The sequence below is a fragment of the Micromys minutus genome (assembly GCF_963924665.1).
Source record: "Micromys minutus genome assembly, chromosome: 3".
Lineage (NCBI taxonomy): Eukaryota > Metazoa > Chordata > Mammalia > Rodentia > Muridae > Micromys > Micromys minutus.
The window spans coordinates 55716059-55728736 of NC_137972.1; the positions used below are offsets into that span (position 1 = coordinate 55716059).

Genomic DNA, 12678 nt, shown 5'->3' on the forward strand with positions numbered 1-12678 from the left:
CTCACTGCTTGTAGAGGAAGCATTGGCAAATAGCAAGCACCCAATAAATGCTTATTGAATGTACAAAAGCAGCAAGTGGTAGAGCTGTGGTGTGTTAGGCATGTTTGCATCCATTCATGGCCATGTCTTCAGTGCTTTTCACTGCCCACCACTCCCAGGAGGAAGCAGGCCAAGGCCTAGCTAGTATCTGCCATTCTGTGTCCATTGTCACTGGGATCTGCATTCTAGATGTGTGACCTATGTCCCTCTAAGGGTGAGAGATGTACATGCAGTCAGCAGTAGAGGAAAGTGTTATGGCAGAAGTGGATTATCCCCAGTGGCAATGGGAATTCAGAGCTGAGGGACATGTGGCTGAGTGGCTCACAGGGAGAACAGACAAGGAAATCAGCCCAGAGCCTCTCTGAACTGTGGTAACTGAGGTAGGATGGAGTCCAGCTGGGGAGAGCTAGGTGGACACCGACAGTTTCTGAAGGCAAGAAATAGGGAGTGTGGGGGTAAAGGTAGAGCCTGGGCTTTGACATGGGGGCACAGTCTCAGGATGGCCTGTGCTTAGGGCTGCAGGCAGGCTCCAGGGTAGAACGCAGTTCCTCTCCACAGGACAGTGCAGGGTGGGTATTGCTGGCTAGAACAGAATTGGATTTCAGCAGTCCTGGGCAGTGTAGTGGTTCCATGTCCAGCACTAACACTCTGGATATCTTATGCTAATAATTTAGACCTTTAAGGGAAAAAAAGAGTCTGGTTTTACTCTTTTTTAGGTTAGAGACTCCAAATCCTGAATATGTTAATCACCTTTGCTTCTCTTAGAATTAGCATTTCTTCCAGCTCTAAAAGCTACTGATAATTAGGCTGATTCCAGATTCTACCCCCACCCCACCCCTACCACAGGTGGTGAGTGCTGACTGTTCTGATAGCACTTTGGCCTGGGGCAGTCCTGTGTTCAATTTGTTCTCTCAGTTTTAGTATTCCCTCTGCCTCCAGCTCTGGACCCCTTCCCACCTATACTGATATTGCTCTAACACCATTCACCTGGTTGTAACTCTTCAGATTGGTGTTGGATCTGCACACCCATCACCTATGCTTTTTTCCTGAATCATAACTGGGCACAGCATGGGACTGTTGAAGAAACCTGTGCCTACCCCACCCTGATCTTTGGCTTCCTGGCCTTTCACCTCGGTGGTACCTTATGCCTTACTGGGCCTCCTTATTTTCTTCATCTGCCAAGTTCTTACCTAAGAATAACTGCTTTGAGCTTTCCAGGAATCAGCCTGCTGGGCAGTTCCTACTATAATGCCTGGCCAGGGAAGGCCAGTCAACCTTCTGACAGGACATATCCCTCACCCCATTGGATACTAAGTCTGTGTACATTGCTGCTAGGGCCAGCACACATGTGACTGTTGCCTCTTGCATCCTCCCACAGCATGTATTAAAATACTCCCACCACTTGGGAAGGAATCCAAGTCCCTGAGCTTCAAATCTGCCTGCCCTCCACAAGCCTGTCTTCTGTACCCTGGTCATTCCATGTGCTACCCCATCTTGGTCTGCAGTAGCCTGCTAGTTCTGTGAGTCCAGACCCAGTGTAGAGCTGGGGGGCTGTGTTGCCTCCTAACTAGCCTGTGCATCACTCACCAAGTTCTGGTCTTGGTTTGGGTTTATTCAGCAGTTCTTGTGCCAGGCCCTCTCACAGTCTCTGGGAATAGATCATGAGCAAAAAAGACTAAAAGCCCTATGGAGGTTGAGGTCACGACCCCTGAAAAGCCTTTTTTCACTCCTCAGCTCTGAGAACTCTTCCACTCTGCTGGCCTTGTTGGTTCATACACATAAAGTGAGAGATTGTTAAGTTTTTAAAACATTTATTGAATGTCTGTGTTCAGTGTATGCCAGGCATTTTGTAATTCTGTACTACAGTGCCTTGCCCCAGTCCCATCAAGCCTGTGCTGACTACAGCATCATCATTCTTACTGTGCAGAGGACAGAACATGGCAATGCAAGTCTGGCCCATGACGCACACTAGGAGGAGAGGTCCTGACCTGAGCACCAGTAGCCTCACTCTGATTCATATATGGCCCTGCACAGTTTCTCTATAGTGACGTCAGCCTAGGAACCTCCATTCTCTCTAATGCTGTGACCCTTCTCAGGCTAGGTCTCCATAACACCCTGTTCTCCTTTCTTTCCCTTAGTAGTCGTTCACGAATGCTTTTGCCCTACGTGTCTGTGTTGAGGGCTCTGGCCCAGGGCAACTCTTTCTAGGCATATAAGATAAGCTCTTGTTTCTGTACCCATCATCATACAAGTGTACACATGGGCCTCACCCTGACCTGTGCTTGCTAGACCTGCTGCCAACCTCTGTGCCCCTACAGCCTCCCATTCTGCTGCTTCTAGCTCTGCCTGGAAGCAGCAGGTCGATCTCTCCCGCTCACGACATGTTTTGATGCCATCCTCCCCTTCCAGCCTTCCCACCTTGCTTCTCTCACCCTCACACTCTCTTTTGATCTTGCAAATCCAGGCCCTTGGAGAAATCAGACGGTATGAAATATGAAAACTGCTTGGGAAGTAATTGAAGAAACACTGCGACTTTTGAAACCCACAGAGATAATGCTCACACCTTCTTACTCACATTATTTAATTTTTAATGGCAGATTTAATTAATGGAGATCAGGTCTTCTGCCTTCAGATGTGCTCAAGAAGCAGCTGCAGGCGGCGGAGGAGGGGCAGCTGTCTAGAGCAGAGGAAAAGGCATTCCAGAAGAGGGAACCTGAGGATTCTCTGGGAAGAAAAGTCTCCAAAACTTATCTGTTCATGATGGTGGGCACAGATGATGTGCAGACAGCACAGGCCCATCAGAAAGCAGTCAGAGAGTCTGTGAGCATCCGTGGTAACTGTAGCTCCCAGGCCCTGGGTGGTCCAGGACCCTCCAGTGCTGCTGACCCCTCCAGGAAGGACTCCATAGACCACAGCTGCCAGTGTCTTTTAAAAATAGGACTGCTCTGTTACTCCCTCACTTAAAAAGGCAAGCATAGTAGCTGAGCACTGTGGCTCTCAGTCCAACCTTGTCTACATAATAAGTTTCAAATTAGCCTGGGCTACAGAGCAAAACCTTATTTCAAACACACAAAACAAGCAAAGCCAGGCTTTTTTTTTTTTTTTTTTTTTTTTTATTCACCCCTCATTGGAACTCAGTCTCTGAGCCTGAAGTTGAGTCTACTGCACCCACTGTGTCTCTTAGCCCTTCCTGCCCTTGATCCCACTATTTGATAGTCCCTGCGTCCCTCATGTACCTGCACTGCCCTTTGGACACTCACATGCTGTTCTCTCTCCTCATGAGGCCTTCTCCTTGTTTGGCTCATATCTGCTCATTCTTTACAGTTCATTATAAATAAATAAATATAGTCTTTGTCTCAAGCCTCTGACTTCTAGAATGTTCTCTGTAGATAGGCTCATTCATACAGAGCTACAGGTAGGCACACATTCTCCTCAGCACTGTTTACAACAGTAGAAGAATTCATTGGCGTAGAGGACATGATGGGAACTTTTTGACTTGAGGGCTTACTCACAGAGCCCTCATGCCCACTGTACTCCCTCATAAGGTGCTCCTTCACAGGATGTGCCCACTCAGTGTGTTCCTTCACAGACTACCCACTCACAATGTGCCTCACAGAATGCTCTCTGATTAAAGGACTTGCCCACAAAGTGCTCACAAATGTACCATGACCTCACCCAGAGGTAGAAAGAAGAGAGGTGGGGCTAGGCTACAAGCCCTAGCATGCTGGCCACTCACAATAGCCCCTGGTCTGCTTTTCACTTCTGAAAATATTGATGTGACAAAAAACTGTGCTGTAAAGTTGAGTGCTAGTCTACTATAAGCTAGGCCATGGACTCTGTTATCAGAACCACCAGAGGCAGTGAGGGGGAGCAAAAGAAATGCCTTGGTTTGGTTCACTTCATGTATTCACTCCCAAGAAGACAGTCTGATCAAGTTTGCAGGCTGCTTTGGTAGGTACTCCTACAACTTGAACTACTGACCTCATGCCTGTTTGCAATTGTGACATTGTGTTATCTGAGTACCCCATATGGCCAGGACACAGGCTCTACTTGACTTGAACCCCACCCCCATACGTAGTAGTTCTCAGGATAAACAAGTTGGCCAGTCTTCAAGAAGCCCACAATTATGACAAGTTATAGTCTGCAGAATCCTTGTCCTTAATGAGGAAGGCTGGAGAACCAGGGGATCATGAAAAATGTAGTGACATAATGTATACCCCCATTGTGGCTTGGAGAACTCTCTCATTCTTCTGGGCCAGTAGTTGTTACAAAGCCCACTGCCTTGGATCTGCACAGACAGTTAGGATGGGGCCAACAGGGGATTTTTACTGAGTCATCATGAGGAAAATAGAGGAAGCTAGAGTGGGGAGGCCATAACCACTTCTTGGCCTGTGGATACTTCCTATGACAAATCCTACTGACCACATGATTGGCTCCCTGTCTCTTGGGACAGATGCATGCTGCCTACCATACAGAGCCATGGCTTTAGGCCTCGTCTGCCTGCTCACAGTACATGGGCCTCAACTCAGCCTTTGAGTCTTCTCTCTGAGAGGGACTCAGCAGGTAACTGGACCTGGAAGCCTTTGATCTGACCCTGTGGACACATATAGAAGAAAAGTAACTCAAGAGATGGCTGAGCCAGGTGGGTTTCTTCTGAGGAAGAAAGACCAGGTTCTGTGGAAAGAACACATGGTTCTTTTTGGCTTCAGAAGTTCTACAGTGCTGTGTGGGTTGAGGGAGATCTGTGTGCCTGGTTTTCTCTCACTCTGCAGTTAAATCAAAGCTTGGAGGAAGTAAGTGGTTTACCCACAGACTGCGGCCAGCAAACACCAAACTGTTGTCATACTGTAGGCCCATGGGCCAGGCCACATCCTCAGGCGGCTCCATTAGAATCCCAGTGATCCCAAGGAGGCCACACAAGAACATGTGCTAGAGGAATTGGGAGAGACTGATCAGGGCCTTTGCCTTTATCCTCAGCCAGGACAGCCATATCAGAGAATGCCACACCATCCTGAAGTAGGTGTGTGAGTGTAAGAACTCCAGAGGAAAAGCAGAAAGCTTCCCAAGTGGCATTAGTATGGATCTTCCACTGCCAGGCTGTGAGGAAGGCCTATATTTATTTTATGCCTGTTGTGTGCTGGAGTTGTTGGCATGCCTTAGAGAAGGCCCTCCCTGGTGTGGAGAGAGGAAACTAGAAGGGATAAGCTAGATGACTTGCTCCACCTTCTAGGTCCTGGACCTCCCTGCCAGGAACTTTGTGTTCCTAAGATCTCTTGTAAGTGTCTTCTTTTCATGCTGACCTCCCATCAAGCCTGCCTGAGACTGTATACGGTGGAAATCTCAGAGAGCAGGTAAAGGTGGAGCCTGATTCTAGCCCAGACCTGCATTCACACCTGTAGTCCCTTGAGGAAGTCCTCTGCCTTAGTTTCCTTCCCTTTAGACCTAATTGGGCTCCACACCACATAATGTGCTCTCCTGGGAACCCATATTCAAACTTCTCTTTCTCTGTCCATCTAAAGACTAGCCTGTTGCTTTTCTTCAGCAGGTAGATAGAGCCAGGTCGAGCTTGACAAGCATGCAATCAAACAATCAAACAAACACTGTCACATCAGCTTGTTGCAAGGACTGATGAACCTGAAGCTGTTTGCTCATCTGAAACAGGAACAGCCCCTTCTCAGGAGTAAATACAGCTGTTGTGTAAAGGACCTGACCTTGGCACAAGATAGCCCTAGCCCTGCTGCTCACCGTGTAACTTCGGCTTGTCCCTTGGCCTCTTTAGGCAGCATGGTCCACTTGTGTCCAATAGGGATGGGAAAAGATCAATGTCGGTACATTCTTCTTTACAAGAAATAAATGTTTCAGGCTTTGCAGACCGTGCAGGCTCTACCACAGCTCTTCCACTGATCCTGCAACATACAAGCAGCTGGAGACGTGGGTGTGTGTTTCGGTAAATATTAAAAAAGTGGTGGCTACCAATTCCTGTGTGTTCTCACTCTGTGCAGTCCATGAGCCACTCCAGCGCAGGGAGCCGTGTGCCTAGGCTGCTGCTCTGCCAGCCATTTTCACACTGTCCCCTGTAGCCCACTAATATCAAAGTTTCAGAAACTTGTGACTTATCAATCAGTTTTATATATTAACTCCTCAATCTACAATATATTCACACAATAAATTCACTGCCAATTAATAAATATAAAAACCACCTTAACTGTCAAAATTATATTCATATAGTTTTATGCCAAAATGCTTTTAAAAATCTGAGCATGTATCTCTGTTTTTTCAAATAAAGTTGTAAGGAAAAAAAAAAACAACCCACCCACCTAGACAAGATAAAATTGACCTAGACCACTTGGATCTGAATCATCCTTCTCTGTCGTCTCCATCTTGATTCTCCTCCCCATCCACCCCCCCAGACTTTCCAACCTACCCTTCCTTCTCATCCAGTGATAGGCTTCACCTTATCCTGGACCTGCCTTCCTGCATAATGACATCATCCTACAGGTGTGTGTAGCCATAAAACTTTATTTACAAACATGTTAGCCTGCAAATTTGGCCTGGCCTGCAGCTTGCCACTCCATGAACTAAAAGTTATTATGGTTTGCCTTCAACAGCCACTTTTCTGGGATTCCCTCACTGTGATCAGCCATGGGAGCTAGGCTGTGCTGACACCAGTTAAGATAAAAGCATCTGTCCAGTTCTAGCATGATGGTGTCCCACAGGCTTCTAGAAGGAGATGTTAACCTTTGATAACCAGTTTTGTGTTTTCTCTTTGTAGAATGCTGAGCTGTATAAACTGTCTTCCCAACAATTCCATGAGGCGGCTTCAAAAGCAGAGAGCACAATCAAGTAAGAATCTGCTTATTGTTCTTTGTAAACTTTCCTGCATTTGTAGAAATCCCTATGTGTGGCTTGAGACCTGCTGCCACCTGCCTGATGGCAAATTTCTCTAATAACAAGACAGCCATCTGTTCATCAGCCCCCTCAGTTGGGCTGAAGGTAGCCATTGGCCATCAGTAATTACTCAGATTAGCACACAGCTCTCCTCAGCTCCTCGGTGTGCTGCAGTGGGCTGCAGCACTGCCTTTTTCTGGGGCAGCAGCTGCTTTATCTAGCTAGGTGAGGGGCAGTGAACAGGCTCCAAGAGATTGGGATTCAGACCTGGCCCTCTACTTTATGAGGGGTAGGGGATGGGGGTGAGAGTGTCAGCATGTGCCCTCTGGGAGCCTCCTGCTCCTGCTGAACATGCAGTACTTCTCATGCTCAGGACACTCATACTGTGCTCCCAGATGAAAAAGGCTCAGAGAGGTCAAAGACTCATGTGCTCCTGTGCTGCTGTCCATGAACACTCTGAACCAGGTTGTCAGAAACAGGAAGGAGTGGACTTTTCATGAATCATTTGTGGTGCAAATCCCTGGGAGAGGAAGTGTGAAGATGGTCTGTGTGCCAAGGAGACTGGGATTCTCTGATGAACCATTAACTCCTTCTGCTCCCTTGGCAGTCTCTCTCCCTGCAAGTTAGATGAGTCACCAGAAAAGCCCATCATGGTACAGATGGCACCATGAGAAGAAGGTGTCAGAGGAGGGTTGCATATCTATGAAATGACAAAGTACTTGTGAAAGAAAATGCTCTGAATATTTGTGAACCATGCAGAGAGCCAGGAGAATAGGGTGGAAATGATAATACAGTCAGAACAGACCTGAGGATATGGTGGGTGGCATGGAAACAGGGTTCCTTTTGTCCCCACATTGTGAAACACTTGTAGCTCTCTGAGGCTGGTAAGCAGCACCAAGGAAGGAACGGAAAACAACAATCTTGAAACCTTAAGTCCTAGAGGGACAATGGGAATATCAGTGTGGGAGGGTAGGGATCTCTCACCACCCCAGGAGTCTGAATCTTAATGACTCCTGAATGACAGAGGACATTTAGGTGTGTGTCATTTGACTGCAGTTATCCTTCATGGAGGGGCAACAGGACCTATTTCATAACGAGCCTTAGCTTCACCCCAGATTATGAAAGCCTCATGTCAGACTGGGAAGGGGGATGGGGTGCCAGGTGACAACCATTGTGACAGTGCAACCCCTGACCATGTAAGGGTCCTCTTCATTATAAGGAAAGGAAAGCTGCTTCAACCTTAAATACCTGCCACCTGCCTTTGTGGCCTGACTTCATTGTCACAGGCCACTTCTACATCCTCTTGACCTCTGAGGACAAGGTAGAAATGGACCAATATATATTTTTATAAGGTGAAAGACAGTGGTCTTGTGTGTCTGTAGCACACCTGGATGATCACTGTTTCTTGCTAAGCCTGTACTGAATAGTAGTGCTTTGCCCACCTTCAGTTTGGTTCTCTAGTATGCTGTTACTGCTGTGTCAAGGGCCCTTAGCCTGAAATCCCAGCTGGTTGGTAATTTGGTATCTTACTTGCCCCACCCACCCAAAGTCACAGGGATTAAAGGCATGATCCCTAGCCATGGTGCTGCTGTGAGATGGTAAAGCCATTAGAAGATACAATCTAGAAAGGGGGAGTTAGACCATTAGAGGCATAGCCTTGAAGGCCATATTGGCCTTCATCTCCTGCTCTTTGCTTCAATTGCTGTGAGATAAGCAAGCCTCCTCTACCACAAGCTTCCATCATCATGTCTTGTGCTGTCACAGGCCCAAAGCTTCAGTATCAAGTGATCATCTTCTAAAGTGTCTGAATCCATAAGCCAAGTAGACATGTCTTTTTCCCTCTGCTACCAGATTTGACTTATACAGTGGATGTCACAGTAACAGGACTGGGTCTAAAGCTTAACTCAGACTGTCTCAAAGTTCTGTCTTTGTTTCTGTTGTCTTCTTTGTTTAAGATCTGTTTTATTATTTTTAATATGTGTATGTCATGCACATGCTCACACATAGACACGTTGCACAAAAACACATATTAAACATAGATGTTTTAGTGATTAAGAGCTGACTGCTCACCCAGGTTTAATTCTCAGCACCCATACATCAGCTTACAATTGTCTGTAACTACTGCTTTAGAGGATCCAACATCCTCATACAGACATACATTTAAGCAAAACACCAACGTACATAAGAAATAAAAAGGACTCTGTGTGTGTGTGTGTGTGTGTGTGTGTGTGTGTGCACTCGCGCAAGCTGTTAAGGCACCCCATGGTCCCAGGAACCAAACTTGGGTCCACTTCAAGAACATGATCTTAACCACTGAACATCTCTCTGACCCATCTGCTCTTTCTAAGAACTCTTTGAACCTGGGATAGGTGGTTGGGGTCTTAGGTCACTAGGCCTGACAGACTGGCTCAGACCTCAGCCCTGCACTTACTACCAAGTCACTCAAATCATTGAGGTCTCCATTTCTTCACCTCCAGAAGGTCACACTTTGTTATACTTTACATAATAGCACACAGTGTCCATACAGAAGGGAGGCATAGGATAGTGTTGGCTGCTGATGGTAGACTCTTGGCTAGAGGCTGAGTCAGCAGTCTTCAGCAACCCAGCTAGATCTCTGAGAGATGATCTGGCCGTAAGTATTGAGTCCTTGTCAGTGGGATCAGTATTTCTGAGAAAGGGATGCTAGGAAGATGCCTTGTCCTTCCCATCCTGAGAAGACACAGGGAGATGGCACTCCATGAAGCAGGGCTGTGGGCCTCACTACCCAGGAGCTGCTGGCCCTTGGGCCACATGGGTATCCAGCCTGCAGGACTGTGTTCAAGAAGTGGATGTTCTTTGTGAACCATCTGTGAGTCCCAGCTTCAACCAGTACTAAGAGATTTTAATAATGGCAGCTATTGAGTCACTTCACAGCACTTGCTTGGTGGAGAAAGATTTGATGATTAGAGTTTCCAGAATACTGTCTTTTCCCTCATGTAGTAAACAGTGCAAAGTTAGAAAGTATTTTCCTTAAATATCAAAGGAAAAAATGTTTGTGAGATTTTTCGGATTAGCAAATGATTGCAAATTGCATTGTAAATGTCACAGGAATGAATGCCAGCTGCTAGTGGCAGAAATGGTGGGAGTTTCCTTCCAAGACAGTGGAGCATCGCTAACAGCTCTGAGTAAACCAAATGATTACTTAGATGGTAAACTCTGTCCATGTTTTCATTCATTCATTTACCACATGTGGCATGGCTCATTTCTGATAGCATGCTAGAACTGAGGTTCTAGCTAGAAACAGGACAGCTTCTTTCTCTGCCAGGAAGAGCCTACTAGTATTTGAGACTTGAAAAACAGCTTCTTACACTGAATTGCAAAAAAAGCAGTTTCCCAACAAGTGTCCCCAATGGTCTAATAGTGCTGTGAACTATGGTGCACTAGTTAGAAGTGTCCAGCCAAGGATCCTGACCTAGGCTGAATTTGCAGAGGAAATGACATTTGAACTGACTCCTATGAGATGAAGAGAAAGCAAGGGGAAGCTAGTTTCAATATGTGCAAAAGCCCTGAGACAAGTAGTCTTGTAGTTCACTTAAGGAACTGAAAGATGACCAGTGTAGCCAGAGTAATGAGCAGAAAGAGAGCTGTAAATGAAGTTCCTAGAAGTAAGCAGGGCTGCATTGATGTCACATGGCCTATTTTACATTTGTGGTTAAGAGTGCAAAGTGCATCCATGTGCTATTTGACAGCACCTCAAACCTTGGACCGACCGAATGGTCAGTAGCCCAGAGGAGCACAGTGGGGCTGAACACTTACTTCTGCAGCATTGCACATCGGTGTGTACAGACCTCTGAGCAGCCAGTCTTGTAAGACAGCAGCACAGGCAGCTGTGTATGGCATAACATGCCTAGTGATCACACGTGGTCGTGCTGCTGGTTTAGTGCTCAGTATACCAGGCTACTGTTGGTCATTATTTTACTGTGTTAAGTCAGCCATAAGGTGGTTTGCTATATGACGTGGACAGTGGCTTTCTGCTACCTTACAGACACTGCGTCTCACCCAGTGATTGACAAATGCCATCTAGGTTTGCATCATGTGATTTGGCTGACTTAAGGGATAAGCTGCTCTACTACTGTTCACATGATGTCACTAACAACACATTTCTTCAGAACAGTTCCCTGTGGATAAGAGGGTAAGCTTACCACACCCAGCTTTATTTCCTTTCTTTTATCTGAGGTCATGCCTGCAAATTCTCTCTTGAGAATATAGCTTTGCTACAGCATTCTTATATACATGTAAGTTCTGAGCTGGTGTCTTTTCATTACAATTTAATTCCATTTTTTTATTTTTAATTCTGATTTCTTCTCTTGAAGAAATGTATTGATAGTTTTCCAAACATTGGAGGATTTTCTACTTTTGGTATGATTGCTCTCTAGTTTAATTTGCTAATTAGTGATTTAAGAACAGAAAACTCACATTGCTTAGAAGCTTGACTTATGATCCAGTATATGGTCTGTCTCGGTAGCCCTCCATTGTAACTTTTCATTGTCAACTTCACTAGATTTAGAGTCACTAGGAGAGGACTAGCCTTCATGTGCAGTTGAAGGGAATTCTGCAGTGGACATGTTCCCACTTCCACTGGATGAAGTTGTTTGTCCGTGTACAGGTCATGGCTGTCGTTACTCACCAGACTTACACATTTATTGTTTCTTTTTGGTTACTTCCCTTCTGACTGAAGAACCGATGGTGACAGGGCTGATGGTGCACACCTGCTACCCCAGGTGCTTGGAAGGCTGAGGCAGGTGGGTAGGCCGAGAGTTTGAGGACAGTCTGAGCTTCATAGTGAGACTTTTGGTGTAACTTTACTAATAAACGTTTCTATTTCAGTATCTGAGGTATCTGTACTTCACTGTCATAGGGATAGAACCAGCAGTCATTTTCATCTCTGAAGCCATTCCTACGTTGGTGTGTTTTTCTCTTGACAGCTGCCATCATTACACTGGGATTCCTTCACGATCTCTCTTTGCCTTTGACTATTTGCATATTTAATAAGACATATTTAAGCATGGATTTTTTTGCTTTTCTAGTGAGTAACGACAGCCATGACCTGTACACGGACAAACAACTTCATCCAGTGGATGTGGGAACATGTCCACTGCAGAATTCCCCTTCAACTGCACATGAAGGCTAGTCCTCTCCTCTGACTAGTTCTCCCTGGTACTTGGAGCACATTCCTCTCTTACCCACTCCACATTCCCTCTACCCTTGGCAGAGGCAGGTCTTGGTTCTTTACCTAGAGGGGTGACTCACATCTCTTTCCTGAAGGGTCTGGAACATTTATGGTCCTTCCTAGATTGGCTTGTTGTGGTTTCTTACTGACTTCACATGGTGATGGAAACACCAAGAGGTACTAAAGGACCTCCTGCCCTCCAGGCACATTTTGCTTACCTCCATTGAGGAGAAACAGTTGTTACTTTTCTTTAGTGGGTTGGATCACTTACCCCTGCTGCCCTTCTCCATCATAGACCTTTCTTTGTGTTCCCGATGGTTCTCAGATGCATGTCAGGCACTGTAGAGGCTTCTGTGATGTTTTCTTTACAGAGATGTCCTTGGTGGCCTCTCAAATGAAACAGCTCATCTTATTTTCAGAGATTTAGCTGAGTAGTTCCAATAGTTTTCCTGACAGTTAGCTGAGTCACCCTATCCCAGGGTGTGGCTCTCCTTCTTAAAACTCTGAACTGTGGTTTCAGTTTCTCCAGTCATGGGAACCTT

General features: G+C 46.1%; 1 protein-coding gene across 1 annotated transcript in view; it reads left to right on the plus strand.

The window, feature by feature from the left end:
• Positions 1-12678, plus strand: part of CHCHD6 (coiled-coil-helix-coiled-coil-helix domain containing 6) — a 209098-nt gene that overhangs the window by 166828 nt on the left and 29592 nt on the right. Inside the window, exon 6 of the mRNA XM_080914598.1 lies at positions 6812-6882. Within this exon, the coding sequence (XP_080770724.1) occupies positions 6812-6882 (71 nt within the window). The remainder of the gene's footprint in view (positions 1-6811; positions 6883-12678) is intronic.